General features: G+C 30.7%; 1 protein-coding gene across 10 annotated transcripts in view; it reads left to right on the top strand.

Annotated features, from left to right (window-relative positions):
* Positions 1 to 19864, top strand: part of LOC143072486 (rho GTPase-activating protein 45-like) — a 60764-nt gene that overhangs the window by 26764 nt on the left and 14136 nt on the right. For all 10 annotated transcript variants that reach the window (XM_076247432.1, XM_076247440.1, XM_076247425.1 and 7 more), the window contains 14 exons: positions 209 to 268; positions 654 to 710; positions 1293 to 1432; positions 2232 to 2329; positions 2918 to 3076; positions 3531 to 3595; positions 7174 to 7305; positions 7760 to 7897; positions 9913 to 9969; positions 10445 to 10563; positions 15325 to 15405; positions 17614 to 17695; positions 18184 to 18295; positions 18881 to 18932. In XM_076247432.1, the coding sequence (XP_076103547.1) occupies positions 209 to 268; positions 654 to 710; positions 1293 to 1432; positions 2232 to 2329; positions 2918 to 3076; positions 3531 to 3595; positions 7174 to 7305; positions 7760 to 7897; positions 9913 to 9969; positions 10445 to 10563; positions 15325 to 15405; positions 17614 to 17695; positions 18184 to 18295; positions 18881 to 18932 (1352 nt within the window). The remainder of the gene's footprint in view (positions 1 to 208; positions 269 to 653; positions 711 to 1292; positions 1433 to 2231; positions 2330 to 2917; positions 3077 to 3530; positions 3596 to 7173; positions 7306 to 7759; positions 7898 to 9912; positions 9970 to 10444; positions 10564 to 15324; positions 15406 to 17613; positions 17696 to 18183; positions 18296 to 18880; positions 18933 to 19864) is intronic.

The raw sequence follows: 19864 nt of genomic DNA, 5'->3' as shown, positions 1-19864 counted from the left end.
TAGAGGCTTCTTGCTTGGAACAGGCACTACAATATGGTGATGTTAAACATATTTTGTGAGATCTCCCTTATACCTCTATCCAATGTAGAATAAACACATAGTAATAGACCTTTTTATACTGATTATATAGTGCAGTTTTAATTTTTGAAATATGCTGATTTCATCTAATATTCTTAAAGAATTAACTAGCCTTGCATTACTTTTACAGACTGATTTATTAGCAAAGATAAGGGAGCAAATATTTCTGTGTGATCAAGTCATAAAATCAGTAAGTATAATCATATATTTATGTTTTGCTTTCACTGGTCAGTAGTTTAGTTGTCACATGACTTCATAAATATACTTACGATATTTCAGGGTTCAAATTTTATTGTCTCTTATAACTAATTGGCAAGGTAAATATAGATTCTGCAATTGTACTATCCAAAGTGGGTGAATATTTAGTCATTGGGATGACATGGTATCTGTTTATCTAACGGTATGATTGAAAATGCTTAGTATACTGTTCTTAATGATTATGTGAGAAATTAAAGAAGGGAAATTTAATCAACATGGTTTATCAAAATTTATTAAACTAATCTTGACCTGTTGAAATGCACACAGAATTATTAGATATCTTTATAAAGTTTTATAGTATGAATTCTTCATTTTAGGTTACGATAGAATACTTCCATTTACTGCAAACTGTAACAGCTCCTATACCTGTACAGGTAAGTTTTTGTTGTACCTTTCATTCATTTCTTTTTATGAGGTTCCAATTTTGGTGGATTGCCACAAAACACAGATCAAGTTGAATTTGGATGCCAACCATTTCTAGAGTTATGCCTCTTTACCAAGTGAAAAATTGCAGAATTCTGTAACCTTAATTTGCCTCAACTAAATGTTATGTAAATCATACACAATGATTATTACTAGAAACTTAGATCTTGTAAGGATTTAGGGAACATCATTTTTTACTGTTTTTGAGTTATGTCCCTTTATAAGCAGGTGCATCATCTGTGTCCCATAGACACATTTCCCATTTATTTCTGATAGCTCCTTACCACTACTTTTATTTTATTATTAAAAGGTACCCTCCATCCAACCTCTTTACAAGTAATTGTATTAAATATTCCCAATTTAACTATATCACCTAGTTTAAATTAAATGTATATATAAAAAAAAAAAGAAACAGCATAAATATCCCTATATTGCATGCTTACAATGTACCTAACATCTCAGTACAGAAATTGTGATATCAAAGTTATTTGTTGATTTTATTGACACTTAACAGAAATAGTATTTATTTATAGTACCACACAATATCAGAGACCAGTAAACAGTATGAAGTGGGCTTCCAATATGGAGAATTTGTTAAGCGATTGCCTGTAACTGATAAAAATAGTATGGTAGCTGAACCATTTACATTTGAACCTTATATCAACGGTGCTAGGTAAGCCTTGACAAATGTCACGTTTTGCTTTTATTCATTGTTAAAATTGTAAAAAAGTGAAGAACTAATAAAAATTGCTATGGTGCGCTTAAAGTACTCTTTTCTAACTTTTGTGCTATTTTCACATTTTTTGAGTGGTGTGAGAAAAATATTTCTCCTCACTAGTGAAATATTTGTTCTCTGCAAATGATTTGTCAGAAATTTGATTATGTCATCAAAATATCTTGGTTTCTTCTGAATTTTCCTATTGTGACCTCATGAAAAAAGGCGACCATGTATGATGACGTTGCATATAAAGACAACTTTCTGAAAATCTTTGCCAAAGAAGGAAAAAAACCATTAGAGAAACAGATTCCGACACTATAACTTGTGTATTACGATATTTCTCCACTCTCAACATTAAATTTTAATTATTTTAAAAGCTCAGCAGCCTCACGCTTTAAATAATAAAATTTAACTGTTTTGAGTGGAGAAATATCATAACACACTTGTTGCAGTGGAGGAATCTATATTTCTACCTCTAATATTAACGAGAAGTCAAGTTAAATTATATTGTCAGGTTCTTTTAAATTCATGTGTTTTTATTTATTTTTTTCAAAGTCAAAGGTTTTATTGTGCATAAGTTATAAATAACACAAGCTCTGAAGACAAATCAATACACATGTATAACATAAGGACAAAACACACAAACAAAACAATTAGATACTGCACATGCATGATAAAAACTAAAGCATAACATGCTATCAAACAATTATAAAAAATTTCACATTATGAAGTGTTTTATTTCTATGCTTTCCAGAGATGCTGGGAGGAAAACCAGTACTCAGTCTACAGGGTCAGGATCTTCTGATCATCATTCACAAGATGAATCCCCCTCATTTTCAGTGGACAGAAAAGGTATTTATAAATCATTTAGTACACATCATTTATTTTCGTTGGTATCAATTTTCGTGGATATTTGATTTCGTGGTTCTGTCAAAGTCAACATTCATTCTTATTGAAAATTTGTAATTTGTTGTACATTGAAATTCATTGCTTCCAGGTAACCATGCAATCCACAAATATAGGTATCCAACGAATAATAATGAATCCACAGTATCAGTTACTATTTTGATTATTTGTTACTAATGACAAAATTGAGGTCAAGTTTGAGATTGACACTTTTGAATTTCCTGCTCAGAAAGGTATGGACTTTGATTGATTGTTCAAATTGTATGATGTTACTGATGACAAAATTAAGCAAATTAAGAAAATGATGAATTAACTTTTTCAGTTCTGGAGTTCATTGCTTTATCAATTACATGAATGATCTAAAAACCTGATTTGCTGTCATTTTGACAGTGTTGTATTCTATTGAACTTATAAAATTATTTTTTTTCTGAAATAAACTTCATAAAACTTATAGTAATGTCTTTTCAATTTAAAAACCTATTAGAATATTATGCGAGTTTTTGCTGTAATATACAACTTTTTGACTATTTGTAGATAAATACAGGGTAGCGGTGAAGGCGTGGCCTGTTGGTAGTGATACAGATAGTGGTAGCAGTAAATCCTCACCAAGTAATAGTCCACACCAAACCGGCAGGCGTACACTCAAAACAGCTAAATCATTAGATGAACTCACTGAAGCAGAACACGGAGGAGGTTAGCCTGTCAAATTCATGTGCTCTTTTGTTTTTTGTTGTTGAAATATTGCAACTTTTGATTGTGAATACAAAAATTTTAGGACAAACTTAAATACCAATATAATACTGTGGATTCATTTATTTTTTTGTGTACAAATTTTTGTAGATTAATGAAAAATTGCATGTCCGTGGGTATTTCATGTCGTTGAACATTTAATAACATGGTTCACTTGTACCCACTAAACCCACGAAAATTGTATCCAACGAATAATAATGAATCCACAGTATATTAAAATCGGTTGTACTTTGTTGTTTCTGTATTTATATAGAAATACGTCTGAAATATATATAGGTCCCAGGCTTCCCCAGCATTATCACATGCATGTATTCTCTCTATATTGTCTATGGTATGATTTAAATGCTTTCAAAAGATATCTTGTATAAAATGGTTGAATCTTGTTTTACATATTCAGGTTTCCTACAGATACCACCATGTATACTGAAAGGTGTAGATGTATCCATACAGGGTACGAATAAGGTAAAGAATTTAAAGTCACTCTAACAGTTCAAAGTTTGTACAGTTAAATCTATGAATTTGAATTGAAATGTAATCAAGATTATGAGGTATCCAAAAAAATAATTAATTAGATTAAATTACATTTATTCCAATTTTTGGCTGATTACTTGAAAAAATTGTACTTGATTACAGCTGATTAACACTTTCACTACTGAATTTATTTTTTTCGCGGGATTCCCTGGCCGAAATTTAATTGCACGAGCCGTTTGCCTGACCGGGATTAATTTCACATGTGCTTCAGCAAAAACGACCTCGTAGTTTTGGTCATTGAAAACTCGGGATCCGTAGCGAGTTGTGCGGTCAAATTTTGATAAAATGTAGATAAATATCATAGGTTGAGCGTCCGTAACCTTTTCATAGAGTGAGAAGCAGTTTACCTTAAAAACGCGTGTCGAAAACGTAGATTGATCGAGTCGGAAGATAATTTTTGTCATTGCCTACCGTATATCACTTTCACTTCCATTCGGCAACATTTCTTAAGCACACGTGTGTTTCAAAATTCTATTTCTATGAGCTACTGAATTATTTTCTTTCAAAACCCGTTTCCGTTTTCGTTTTCTTGGCAATAATACTTGTAAATCGAGACTGTCGTTCACGTAGATTTTGGCTGCCATTTGTTTACGGTTTCGAAAGAAGAAAGATAACTCGGGCTCGATAACGGACAATAACTCTTCGAGACGAGTTGTATAATACCCCCAGCGTTGATGTGCGATTACTGAACTAATTAAAAATAATTGTTAACTGCAATAATAATCGATGGGACTTCATTACTTTATGACAACTTCAGTAATGCCTTAATTCTTCCACATGTGAATGAGATAAAGCTTTCCAATAAATAAAAGTAAATGAACCCAAAAAGTGATTTTTTTTAAAGTTCTAAATCCATGAAATTTCCAATAAATTTGATTTGGGTCATGGGGGTTGTATGATATAAAAAAATATTTAAGCATTAATAAATGTACTACAAATAAGCAAATATTCAGCTGTATCTCAAGATAAAGAGCCTAGTGATTTTTTTTTTTTTTGAAAAATTTGAACTATGTAGTCAAAATTTAGGATGTATAAGATAACATAAAATTGACAAATACATCAATTGATTTTTGTTAAAGCAGCACAAATAAATACCAAAAGCTGGCAATTAATATTTTATAAATTTATTTTCATCATAGTTAAATTTATTAATCACATGCAGTAGAGGTAAAGAAGATAATATATGCAGAAAACTACTGGGTACTGTTTTATTTAAACTCATGATATGTACACACAGATGCAAGTCATTGAAAACTATTGCCAAAAAGGGATTAAAATACATCATGTACATGTTTTACTGCAAAATGCAGTTTTAAAATTCATTGATGGAAAGCTACACCAGGGAGCTGCATGATATAGTTTGTAATAACATTTGGAAGCTATGAAATTTGTTTTAGTTTATAATGCTGCATACTCATTGAATAGGAGGATTCATATCATAAATTTTGATTTTAAAATTGAGTGAGGACAATGGCACCTATTTTTTTTTATTTTCTGTTTATATTGTTGGGTTATTTAATGGAATGGTTTGTCAAAAAGTGAATAAAAATTACTTGAGTTACTATAACCATTGTTACCAGTCTATTAATTAATCTTTAACATCCAGCAGCAAGTGTTACTTACATATAAGCCTATATATTAATGTGGTATGAAGATACCTGCATGCTTATGTGTACTAGTCCCATAAACAGTGTTAATTTAAGAAGCTGACTTACAAGGTGACAGCTACAAGACCCTAATGTGATCCCATTATCCCATTTTCAATTTGATCAGTTTTTTTCTCTTACTCCTTACTACTACATGTATATGACTTGGCATCTGAGAGAAGAAGCAATTTATATACCATTTGAAGTTCCTTTTTGAACACAAAAAAGATGTTTCCTTAAGTGTTAAAAATGGTTGCTTATATTGGCATTACAAATTGTAATAAACTTTAGGCACTGCCGCACTGGTCATTCATCTTTTGTGTTAGTGTGCAACATGAGGGGGGAATTCTTCCTCATAATTTCCAAAACAAAAAATTTAACCCCGATATTGTTTTCAGAAACATACAGGAACAGTATTATTTTACAATAATAAATGATGCCATCTCAAGATTAATCAGAAGCAGCAGACAACACCTTATGTTATTTCACTTTGGGGGAAAAAATCACTTCCCTTCAGCAAAAACATTTTTCCCCTTTCCAATTCTGAAAAAAATAATTTTCCCTTCCCTTCTAAAACAAATATAATTGTTTTCACTTCCGTTCTTTGACAATGTTTTTTTTTTTAAATGAGAGAAAACAATTTGTTACATAAAAATAATCATCTTGGCATCTTTCAGGATTTTTTTACTCTCTGTCAACATTATTTGTTTTTCAAAACAACTTTTAAAATTTTTGTATGCTGAACAAGACTATTAAAAACCTCTGTCACAAGACGAGATACATCATGGAAAATAATTTACACTTGATTAAAATACGAATAAGATTGCAGAATATTGTCTCATCTTTCGAAACCACTTTTATGTAAAATAATAAATCTATGAGATGTAACAACACGTGTTTTTATGAACCGCACTATTTATAGACTCAGCTGTCAATTTTGTCAATATCCGGTTCTATTTTAAATGAAGGCAAATGAAAGTGGACTTTCGTTTTGTCGACCTACATACTGCAGTACAGGCTTTCAATGAAAAGAAATAAAACCCGTAGCACTACAGACTCCTGAGAGTGTCTAAAACGATGATAAAAGACTCTGACTCAATCGGTAATGAAAGGTTGACTGTCAAACGGCAACGAGAAATAATTATTTACAGTCGTGCACCTGATGGCGACAATCAAAGTCTCGATTTCAGGTTGTTTTACAAATATCCTTCTCACAACTCCAAAATATACGTACAATCACTACTTTTGTTCAAGTTAAACGAATTTTATGACCGCAGGTTAAGTTTTCTCAATGTTTCAACTCGAAAATTAAACTCCTGACCACGATTGTTTATGATTCCGCCATTTTGTTTTTCACGAGGTTTTTTTTTCTCAACAATCTTTGAAAAAACATATTTTAACAGTGTTTTTACGCCCGATACAAAAATATCGAATGCATTTGGTGTTTATCATAACATCCATGGAGCAACGGGGCCAAGAAACATGTTTAAACGTTATTTTTACTGTTTGCACTGTGACCGTCTAAAAATAGAAATCTATGTATCCTTAAGGATACATTCGGCATCTACACGGGGGTGCCAAAAGGATACATTCGGCATGCGCACGGGTGTGCCAAAAGGATACATTCGGCATGAAAGGGTTAATGATTACAATTACAATAACCCCGAGACTGAATTTGAATGCTAATTCATGATAATGTTACATTTATACTATTATATATATATATAAAACGTAAATGTGAATGCTACATTGTATTTCACAGAAGAATTCAGTATTTTATAGACTCAGTATCTTGTTAACTTTCTTACTATATATCATTTCAAAGGTGGATTAAACTGCAATATTTGTATTGAAATGTTTTAGGGAGGTGGTAAACGAAGGAATACAACTTTTGGTGTAGACTTCCAAGAGCAGGTGGAGCAATGGAAATCAGCTGTTCCTCCTATTGTTAAAAGATGTTTAAAGGAAGTAGAACAAAGGGGAATTACTCTGAGGGTAAATATGAAAGTCTTCTAGGGTATTCAGAATAAGTTTTAAATAAAATAGAATTTTTAAAGATATCATCATGAACCTATGGTTTCTTTCATTAATAGAAAATTCATAGCAGTTTTAAGATTAATTTCAATGTTAATATTGTATGTTGAAATAATTATAAAAGCTAAATCAGTGATATAAAAACACATATGTTTTAGTACATTGTATTCCCTAACTTTTACTTTTTTCTTTTTTCACTAAGATATTTACATATTATGTGTATTGCTCCAATTTACTATTTCCTATTTGGTAAGATTGTAGACTGAATTGAATATTTGTGGTCACTAGCAAACTTGCAAACCTTTCAATAATTAAATTTCAACTTGCAGTTGCATCCAAATCAAGTAAGACATTGGTAGAAGTATGTTTTTATCTGTCCTCCTTTAAATACTGACTAGATTTTTTTTACTTTCAGGGTATATACAGAGTGTCAGGTGTGAAAAGTAAAGTAGAGGGTCTTTGTCAGAGATTTGAGAAGGATCCTGACTCAATAGAATTATCGGAGGAACACCCTAATGTTATATCTAATGTATTAAAGCTTTATCTAAGGCAGGTAAGTAACTTTATATTGTTATACTATTTCTTGTAATATCTTATTCAGATGTTTTCATCCTTGATATTTATAAAAAAAGGTTTATATGGTATGATTGTCAATGAGATAACTAACCAACAGAGTGCAAATGAAGTGAATTTAAGCCATTTTAGGTCAATGTACTGTCTTCAACAATGAGCAAAGTTTGCACTGTTTAGTTGGCTATAAAAGTCCCTGATATGACATATATCTACAGGGCTTTCCATTGAAGCCGGTAGCCGGCGGAAATCCGCCGTTTACGGTGGCTTCAAGTGCCGGCTACTTCACTGACAAAAATATAAATTCAAAAAGAAAAAAATATCTTTTTCAAATGTTTACAGGCAGCCGAGAGACGTATTGTCGCAAAGTCGCGGTCACGATAAACAAGGATGAAAAGTCAGTGTTTATTATACCTTGGGCTAAATATAGTTCACATGAATTCGGGTCACTGATTGGTTGTCTATTTAAAGTCAGAATGCATCGTTTCTTTTCAAAGATAACAAGAGAGACATTCCGGTGGCCATTGAAGGATAACAATAGAGACGTTCCGATGGTCATTAACTCGTTGGCTTTTTTTGGCTTTTAAAACGTGAAGACAATCAGATTAGGATGACAATCTTATGTTATGGAATAATATCAGTCAAATTAAAGAAAGTGTAGTAGATCATATTGTTCAGAATCTGGAAAACAGTCTCTTTTGAAGTTCATTTTTCAAAGCCCACGTGGTGTTCAGAGAATCAAGGTCAAAAACGAAAGTAGAATATTGTCGACTCGACCTCAAATAAATAACATTTCCAAATGATTTATGTATCCGACTTATTGAATAGTTTACAAAAAAAAAGAGAAAATCAGGGGATATATCAATTTTCTGTCAATGCTTGAGAAATAATTGTATGGTTTAAATACGCGTATTACAGTCTTTAGAGAGAAAAGGGGGGTCATTTGTTTACAAATGCACGTAGTTATGCAAAATAAATCGATCAAGATTTTTTTAACAAACCGGATTATTATATGAATAAATCTCCTTTAAAAGTAAATAATTTAATTTTGGATGTAACGCGTCTTCTGATTGGCTGACATTATTTTGTTATGAGCCCATAGACATAATTTAGTCATGTGATCGTGACGTCATCAACGTTTTTTCATGGTTTTCTACGGTTTAAAATGGAATTTAGAATTAAATTATAAGAAATGACTGTAATATTTTTTCTGTCTATTCGAAATAACATAAAAAATGTGGTGCACACTGTTACATAACCCGCTACGCGCGTTATTCAGTGTGCACCACATTTTTTATGTTATTTCTTCATAGACAGAAAAAATATTAGTCATTCCTTAAATGAATTTTAAGCATAAGGTAATGAAAATTAAAAAAAATAACATAAAAAAAAAAAAAATGAAATTTCTTTGAGATTTTTTTTTTCTTTCTTTAATTTCATACATAAAAAATGATCATTTGAAAGATGAAATTAGGTGCCAGGAGATTGCGAGAATGCAGGATTTTGCTCTATTTATACCAGACCCCCTGCCGTAAGGCACCAAGCTTACAGCTTGGTGGGCGTCCGGCTTCGCCGAACGCATGTTACAGCCGCCTATAATTTTAATTCAGCCTTCTACTTCAATTTCAATGGAAAGCCCTGTATCTATATAAAAAAAAACCAACCAACAGCCTGATTTATGAAACAAGAATAGACTAATTAAAAAATATCACAGAAAGCTACCAATGACAACCACTGGGTTACAGGCTCCTAAATTTGGACAGGCACATATTGAAACTGGCTGGGTTTGACATATTTGTGAACAATCAACCCTCCCTTAACCTAAAACAATTGTGCAACAGCACAAAATAAGATTAAAGTGTTTATGCTTCAGAACATGAGTGAACAATTAATCAACCAATTCAGGTTTGAAGAATATACATGAACCTGATAGAAGTTTGTTACAGTTTTCATTGTTGATAAAGGTTTCAACTATTATTGTTATGTTTTATATTTCAGCTTCCAGAACCATTATTGACATTTAAAATGTATTCAGAATTTATCCATTTAGCAAAAGTAAGTGACATTTATCGTATGAATCTCTTTAAAAAACTATTTTACTTCTCAACTTTTATATACTCTTTTAACATATATTTAGATTAACAGCAACCTAATCTTTTAAAGTTTGATTTTCTATATTAATGTTTCTTTTAAAGAAATATCATTCCATACTTGACACATTTGTTTTTCTCCCAATATGAATAAACTAGATGGGTATACATCAATAAGACAACCCTATCCAGAGATTCACTTAATGACACAAATAACCAAAAACTTTTAGTGGGCAACACAGTCTTCAACAATTAATAGTCGTGTGTCATTACAATTTGTTCAGTCCTTAAAAAAAAGTTGAGAATAAGTTAAACACAAACTATAAAAGACCTATCATTTTAAATAAATGACAAATTAACAATGTTTATTTTTTATTAATAAAATTTAATTTAAATTTCAACAATATTGATGAAATTTAAAAACAAATATTTCATTTCAGGAAAGTAGCACAGGTGTATTGACATTAGATGAAACAATAGATAAACTTGGTGTTTTGATATCAAAACTTCCTTATTCCAATTTCAAAACGTGTGGAGTACTTATGTATCATTTACAAAGGTAATAGATAATTATAATGTAAGGCTATACGGTATAGCGGGTTATTTTCGCGGGGTGTAATTTTTATACGACCGCAAAAATTTTAATTTTTTGGTCGTATATTGCTATCACGTTGGCGTCGTCGTCGTCGTCGTCTGAATACTTTTAGTTTTCGCACTCTAACTTTAGAAAAGGGGAATAGAAATCAATGAAATTTTAACACAAGGTTTACGACCACAAAAGGAAGGTTGGGATTGATTTTGGGAGTTTTGGTCCCAACATTTTAGGAATAAGGGGCCAAAAAGGGCCCAAATAAGCATTTTCTTGGTTTTCGCACTATAACTTTAGTTTAAGTGAATAGAAATCTATGAAATTTTGACACAAGGTTTATGACCACAAAAGGAAGGTTGGGATTGATTTTGGGAGTTTTGGTTCCAACAGTTTAGGAATTAAGGGCCAAAAAAGGGCCCAAATAAGCATTATTCTTGGTTTTCGCACAATAACTTTAGTATAAGTAAATAGAAATCAATGAAATTTTAACACAAGGTTTATGACCACAAAAGGAAGGTTGGGTTTGATTTTGGGAGTTTTGGTCCTAACAGTTTAGGAATAAGGGGCCCAAAGGGTCCAAAATTGAACTTTGTGTGATTTCATCAAAAATTGAATAATTGGGGTTCTTTGATATGCCGAATCTAACTATGTATGTAGATTCTTAATTTTTGGTCCCGTTTTCAAATTGGTCTACATTAAGGTCCAAAGGGTCCAAAATTAAACTTAGTTGATTTTAACAAAAATTGAATCCTTGGGGTTCTTTGATATGCTGAATTTAAAAATGTACTTAGATTTTTAATTATTGGCCTAGTTTTCAAGTTGGTCCAAATGGGGGTTCAAATTAAACTTTGTTTGATTTCATCAAAAATTGAATAAATGGGTTCTTTGATATGCCAAATCTAACTGTGTATGTAGATTCTTAATTTTTGGTCCAGTTTTCAAATTGGTCTACATTAAGGTCCAAAGGGTCCAAAATTAAACTAAGTTTGATTTTAACAAAAATTAAATTCTTGGGCTTATTTGATATGCTTTATCTAAATATGTACTTTGATTTTTGATTATGGGCCCAGTTTTCAAGTTGGTCCAAATCAGGATTCCATATCAAGTATTGTGCAATAGCAAGAAATTTTCAATTGCACAGTATTGCACAATAGCAAGAAATATCTAATTGCACAATATTGTGCAATAGCAATTAATTTTCAATTGGAGTTATCTTTCTTTGTATAGAATAGTAGTTGATAATATATGTTGGAAATTTGCCAGACATGACTATGATGTCATTTTCTATTTTTATTTGCCAATAACTTTATGTAAATAACTTCATTGGAAATTTGCCAATATAAAATGTTGCTGATGAAGCTTTTTTTCCTTATCTTATCTAAAATGTTTTTAGATAATGTATGTTGGACATTTGCCAGACATGACTATGATGTCATTTTCTATTTTTATTTGCCAATAACTTTATGTAAATAACTTCATTGGAAATTTGCCAATATAAAATGTTGCTGATGAAGTTTTTATACGACCGCAAAATTTGAAAAATTTTTCGTCGTATATTGCTATCACGTTGGCGTCGGCGTCGTCGTCGTCGTCGTCCGAATACTTTTAGTTTTCGCACTCTAACTTTAGTAAAAGTGAATAGAAATCAATGAAATTTTAACACAAGGTTTATGACCACAAAAGGAAGGTTGGGATTGATTTTGGGAGTTTTGGTCCCAACATTTTAGGAATTAGGGGCCAAAAAGGGCCCAAATAAGCATTTTCTTGGTTTTCGCACTATAACTTTAGTTTAAGTGAATAGAAATCTATGAAATTTTGACACAGGGTTTATGACCACAAAAGGAAGGTTGGGATTGATTTTGGGAGTTTTGGTTCCAACAGTTTAGGAATAAAGGGCCAAAAAAGGGCCCAAATAAGCATTATTTTTGGTTTTTGCACAATAACTTTAGTATAAGAAAATAGAAATCAATTAAATTTTAACACAAGGTTTATGACCACAAAAGGAAGGTTGGGATTGATTTTTGGAGTTAAGGTCACAACAGTTTATGAATTAGGGGCCAAAAAGGGGCCCAAATAAGCATTATTTTTGTTTTTTGCACCATAACTTTAGTATAAGTAAATAGAAATCTATGAAATTTAAACACAAGGTTTATGACCATAAAAGGAAGGTTGGGTTTGATTTTGGGAGTTTTGGTCCTAACAGTTTAGGAATAAGGGGCCCAAAGGGTCCAAAATTGAACTTTGTGTGATTTCATCAAAAATTGAATAATTGGGGTTCTTTGATATGCCGAATCTAACTATGTATGTAGATTCTTAATTTTTGGTCCCGTTTTCAAATTGGTCTACATTAAGGTCCAAAGGGTCCAAAATTAAACTTAGTTTGATTTTAACAAAAATTGAATCCTTGGGGTTCTTTGATATGCTGAATTTAAAAATGTACTTAGATTTTTAATTATTGGCCTAGTTTTCAAGTTGGTCCAAATGGGGGTCCAAAATTAAACTTTGTTTGATTTCATCAAAAATTGAATAAATGGGTTCTTTGATATGCCAAATCTAACTGTGTATGTAGATTCTTAATTTTTGGTCCAGTTTTCAAATTGGTCTACATTAAGGTCCAAAGGGTCCAAAATTAAACTAAGTTTGATTTTAACAAAAATTAAATTCTTGGACTTATTTGATATGCTTAAAATATCTAAATATGTACTTTGATTTTTGATTATGGGCCCAGTTTTCAAGTTGGTCCAAATCAGGATTCCATATCAAGTATTGTGCAATAGCAAGAAATTTTCAATTGCACAGTATTGCACAATAGCAAGAAATATCTAATTGCACAATATTGTGCAATAGCAATTAATTTTCAATTGGAGTTATCTTTCTTTGTATAGAATAGTAGTTGATAATATATGTTGGAAATTTGCCAGACATGGCTATGATGTCATTTTCTATTTTTATTTGCCAATAACTTTATGTAAATAACTTCATTGGAAATTTGCCAATATAAAATGTTGCTGATGAAGCTTTTTTTCCTTATCTTATCTAAAATGTTTTTAGATAATGTATGTTAGACATTTGCCAGACATGACTATGATGTCATTTTCTATTTTTATTTGCCAATAACTTTATGTAAATAACTTCATTGGAAATTTGCCAATATAAAATGTTGCTGATGAAGTTTTTTTTATTGTTTTATACAATAAACAATGTATATTCACTTTTACTACCAACCAATCTTTACCATTCAGTGATAACAAGCACTTTATTTTACATTTTAATATTTTATGATGTATTTAAAAGAGTAGTTATTGTTGCAAACTCCATTAGAAATTTGAATTGATATCAGTTTTGGAAAAAGGGAAACGGGGATGTGAAAAAAAAGGGGGGGGGGGGGTGGGTTTAAATTTTTCTCATTTCAGATTTCATAAATAAAAAGAAAATTTCTTCAAACATTTTTTTGAGAGGATTAATATTCAACAGCATAGTGAATTGCTCAAAGGCAAAAAAAAACTTTTAAATTCATTAGACCACTTTCCTTCTGTGTCAGAAACCTATGCTGTGTCAACTATTTAATTTTAGATTTAAAAAGTTTGAAGAAGAAATCTTTAATTGATTTGTAAAATCTTGACATTTGTTTTGTGTAAAAAAAAACCATGTAATGTCAAAAATTTGATCACAATCCAAATTCAGAGCTGAATGTTTTGTCCATACTTGCCCCAGTTGTTCAGGGTTCGACCTCTGCGGTCGTATAAAGCTGCGCCCTGCGGAGCACCTGGTTTCGATTATTTTCCCAGATAAAACAAAATCGCCAAAATAAATTCCGCCAAATGGTATTGTACATGCAAAGGTATTGATAAAAGTTTTGAATCCGCCAAAGTAATAACCACCAAAATATTTCGTACACTTTATTCAGTAAAAATTGGAAATTTTACACCAGCCAAAGTAACCCTCTATATGGTATATTGAGAAAATGAAAAATAGCGATATAAACTCTAAATCTACATCTTGAAATATTTTTTCTTTTATAAATGGAAGAAACATGTTTAAAATCCTGCTGCATTTCATACAATTTTACAATTATATAGTGCTTAATTGTACAAAAAATAAGGAGATGTGGTATAATTGCCAATGAGACAACTATTCATACCTGCCAACTGTCACTATTTGCGGGGGATTTCCCCCATGGAGGTTCCCAAATTGAAATTTTGAAAGAGCAATTTTGTCCACAATTTAAAACAAAACAATTAATTTTACAATGACTCTAGACTTATAAAAGTATGAAGAAGCCAAAAAACAACATTAAAATGTATTTGAAGGCCCCCTTGCAGGTTTTTTAGGACTATGACAGCCATCTTGCACGCAAAACCCCCATGGGCATTTTGAAAAGTTGGCAGGTATGACTATTCAGAAGAGTTCAAATGAAGTGAATATAATTAAGTGTAGGCCATCATAGGCATACAGCATCACCATATAAGAAAAACTCATACTTTATGTTGGTTATAAAATGGCCTGATTAAAACAATTTGAAACAACACAAATGAGAAAACTAATAGCTTAATTTATGAGGAAATAATTTATGAAATAATTAATTATAACAGACAAAAACAAACAACCACTGAACCACAGGCTCCTGACGTGGGAGAGACATAAAAATAATGTGACAGGTTTTAAAACTTTTGTTGGTGTTTCCATACTGACACAGCAAAAAAGGTTATATTATCGCTATGTATTTTTCAGAGTTGCCTCTTTTAATAGTGTTAACCAGATGACTTCTAGTAACTTAGGTATAGTGTTTGGACCAACCTTGCTCAGACCATTGTAAGTATGATGTAAGAAGTAAATACACATACACATAGAATCAACAACCTGAATTTTTTTAGTAACACAACACATGAAGAACAAATTACATGTGTATTGATATTATAAATTGAAACATGAAAAATGTTATAAAAATGGTTGGACCACATGGTGTATTAACTGTCAGAAGTATATGAAACATAGTTTTTTTCAATTATATATATAATTTTTTTGTAATGTGTAATATTTTTCAAGAAATTTTAACAAAATTTAATGCACATTGAAATGCACAGAACATTCTCAGTCCTCCAAATGGGTACGGTAATTACAGTTTCAAATTTTTTATTACACCTGACTTTTACAATAAGTACTTGTAGATATCTGTATGTAATTATTATATCATTTACAAGCTGACACTTGTGTAAGGTAGGTTTACTTGTTGTGTCTTATGATTAATTCAGATACATACACCAATGATTCACAAGTACAACTATATTAGCTGGACATTTATGTACAAAACTTATATAATATGTAATGCTGTTCTAACTTCCCCCTTTCCCATTTACTTGAGTAATGTGTTATTAAAGCATATAGCAGAAATTTTCATGAATTATATCAATGAGTATTACTTGTAGTTGCGGGATTACGCAGACATAACATTGTATTGATATTGTATTTACGTATAATGTGGATTTCTTAACATTCTTTGGATAACAATTTTTCAAGTAGGGGGAATCACTAGTTTAAATAATTGACCAAATGAAAATTTTAGCTACTTTAAAAGAAGCAATACTTTAAAAGAAGCAAATGCTGAAATTATGAAATATCGTTGAAAAAGCTAGTTTTTCTTGAATGATGAAAATTCATACCAAAGAAAATTAAGTAATTAAGGAATGTATAGAATGAAAGATTTGGAATTTAGTTCAGATGTATATATTTATCAAACAGGTTATTATTTGTGTAAGTAGAGAGTGATTTGACACATATACACACATTTTGTGGTTTCATACACATTTTGTACCACTTGATTGTCCATTTATTTATAATACTGTATAGGGATTTGGTGTAATTTCAAATGAGTTGCCTACCAAATAGTCCTGCAATTTAAAAAAATCATAAAATATGAGCTGCACTAGCACAATGATAGTCTTGCAGTATTGCAAGTTTATGATAAAAGATTGAATTTATTTATCCAGTATGGAAGATTAATTGTTGGGATACTAGTTTGAGTTTTTAATAAATGGTTATTGAAAATATAGTTGTACACTACATTAATGTATCCATTTTGTATGTAGATGTTTTTATTCAAACATTACTTTTTATAAGGGCACACTACGGTGAATAATAAACTTTAAATGTAGCCATATTTTAATAGTTAACAAAATCAGAGCTTTGATTTATTTTTTAACAAAATCAGAGCTTTGATTTATTTTTGATACCTTTATTCAAAAGTTTAAAGTCATCCTGTCTTTTATTGACAAGTTTCAGTTATTTAATAAATCAAAATGATAATGGAAATTTATGCAACATTTCATTTGGATATAAACAGGAAACATCCATTGATATATTATTTATATAACAGTATCACATTTATGTTTATTCAAACAAGTTTCATGTATATACTGCTTTGATTAAAGAGGACATTATTACAATTTTAACATGGAAGGGGCTCATAGAATTACTTTGTTTCTTAGACCTCTATAATACTGTAAATATTTAACATGTTATATAAATAATAAAGGTCAATGGATGTTTCCCGTTTATATCCAAATATCCAAAAAATTTTAACATGGAGGGGCTCATAGAATTAGTTGTGTTTTTGTCCATGATTCAACGATCTCAACAATAAGTGCACCCAACATGGCTTTGAATTTAAGGTTTGATCTTCTATTTTATGTACGGAAAATTATTATACTTTTAAATGATCCAATTTTTTTATACCATTAATTTGAAGGAGATGATAAGCTGTATCATTTATTTTGATAACTACATTCAATTGTATATAAACAACATTTATTTTACAGGTTTATAGTAGAACAAAATACATGTTGTATTCCTAATGTGTAAATATTGCATTAAACCTATATCACCACAACCAATGTGCAGTATAACTTGTTGATTGTAGTAATTAACATGCTGTATATTTTACATCCTTTGTAGTCACACATATGTAAAGATAGAAACAAACAAGTACCATGTGTTTACAGAAGTATTTTTTTTTAATTTCAGGGAGGGTACAGCATCATTAGCCTCTTTGGTAGATACTCCACATCAAACCAGAACTGTAGAATTACTTATAACAAATGCACAAGTAAGACAGAAATAGTTATTTAAGAAAGAGCTCTGCTATTTTACATAACTGTTAGATTTCTAAGGGGCTTGTTTACTGGACATAGTCATGTTGGCTTTTAAAAAGAAGTTACTGCCTGTTTTTGCTAAAGGTTGAAAGGAAAGATGGTTTCTTAGAAAATTAAGCTACTTAAATTTTTACTTAGAATATGAATAATAGATGTTGCTTTGATAAAGTAAAGATGCTTGCTTTATATCACAAGGCTGCTGGGATCAGTGATTCAAATGAACTATAGCATTGGTAAATTATGATTAAAATCTAGAAAGTTTAAGAAGAGTCTTTAAGTCAAGAATTAGAATTTAACTTAAATATAATATCTATTTTTGAGAAAAAATTATGACGTAAAAGAAGATACAGTAACAGCATTTCAAGGAACAATAGATATTGCTCATTATAAGTAGTAGATAAATGACATGAGGAATTTAAAGGATACAACTCTTATGTTACAGTTAATATTTGGACCAGAAACTGAGTATGAGTTGATACCAGGTGAAACACCAATAGAACCAATTACAGAAAAATCAAAACCAAAACCTGACACTAAAATAGTCATTACTAAAGGTAGAGTAGATTTGATAAGTAGATTGGAATTCATTCTGTATGATGAAGTACATGATGCAAAGTTATTACAAAAAAATATTTTGAAATTGGAATAATCAAACTGTACAAACTCAATTGTTTAAATGAAAAAGAAGACAAGCGAAAGATGAAAACATATTTTATGTAGTTAATTGCATACTACAAAAATATGGAAATGGAATTAAATTAGACATGAAATAGAGGTGAACGAAGAGATTAAACAATACAAACGTTTCCAACAACATAATTAAAAACTCAAAACCATATATACTGTAGTTGAATGCTTTTATCAATTTTACATTTATCAGAAAACAATAAAAGCCATAAGTTGGGCTAGTCTGATATTTGAAGTATAAATAGCTTACAACTATTTTAAACCAAGTATAACATTGATTTAACAAGTATGTGATACATGTATGATGAATAAGTAGTTTTAGATGGTAGTAGTATTTTAACAAATTTTTTAGCAAAGTGTAAAGATTTGTGAATTTCTATCACCATTCTATAAAAACACATTGTAGTTTTTCATTCAAATAAAATAATAAAATGAATATTGTGTATATATAGATGATGTAAAAGCACCATCCAAATCATCCAAAGCAGCATCCAGTCCTAACATGTAAGTACATACATTGAACCTTATATGGGGGAACTCCATAACAAAATTAGGGGACTTGGTGGCCGAGTGGTCTAAATAGTTACTTCTGTAATCACTAGCCATTCAATACTGATGTTGTGATTTCTACCCCACTTGTGTAGGTTCACTTTACTCCAATCTTAATTTAATAGAATTTGTTAGTTTTCCTATTGAAGGTCACTGGTTTTCTCCAGGTACTCTGTTCCAAGGACACAGTTATCGTTCTTTGGTTTTCGTTGTCTATGAATATAGTCCCTAGTGTGAACAGTGTATAACTTTCATTTTTTATTTGATACACTTTCCCAATTCTTTCTTGATATTTAATGCATGAAATATTAAGTAGGGGGATGAAATTACATGTTAAAAAAATTTGGGTGCTGAATCTTTGTTAAGTAGTGATTTGAGTTTAAAAAAAGGTTAAATTTTACATCTGAAGCTGTCAAACTGATTTTTACACCCCCATAACACAGAAGTGTCAACATTTTGAGTTAGAGCTAGTAGAAGTTTCTATAATTTTGATATTATTTGTCCCACTAGTAGTACACTTCACTGTAAAAATCATTTTGAGAAAGAGTAGGTGCAATTTTTTTAATTTAAATTTATTGTCTAAAAGAAAAGCACTATGAAATAACTGTGTTCTGGGGCCAGGCTTCCTCCACCAATAAAATCTGTCGCCACGAAATAGCCAAAATGCTTAAAAGTGGCGTTAAAACACAAAAATCAAATCAAATCATAACAAAACATGGACATTTAGGTTTGATTAGCCATTCAACAGTGAGATTGTGAGTTCGAATTCTACACAGGGCAGGTGCACTTGACTCCAATCTTATTTGATTAGGAATTTTCAATTTTCCTATCGAAGGGCTATGGTTAACTCTAGGCACTCCAGCTTCTTCCAACAATAAAAAATGATG

This window comes from Mytilus galloprovincialis, chromosome 1, assembly GCF_965363235.1.
Source record: "Mytilus galloprovincialis chromosome 1, xbMytGall1.hap1.1, whole genome shotgun sequence".
NCBI classification, from domain to species: domain Eukaryota; kingdom Metazoa; phylum Mollusca; class Bivalvia; order Mytilida; family Mytilidae; genus Mytilus; species Mytilus galloprovincialis.
This window is presented reverse-complemented; position numbering and strand designations above follow the sequence as displayed.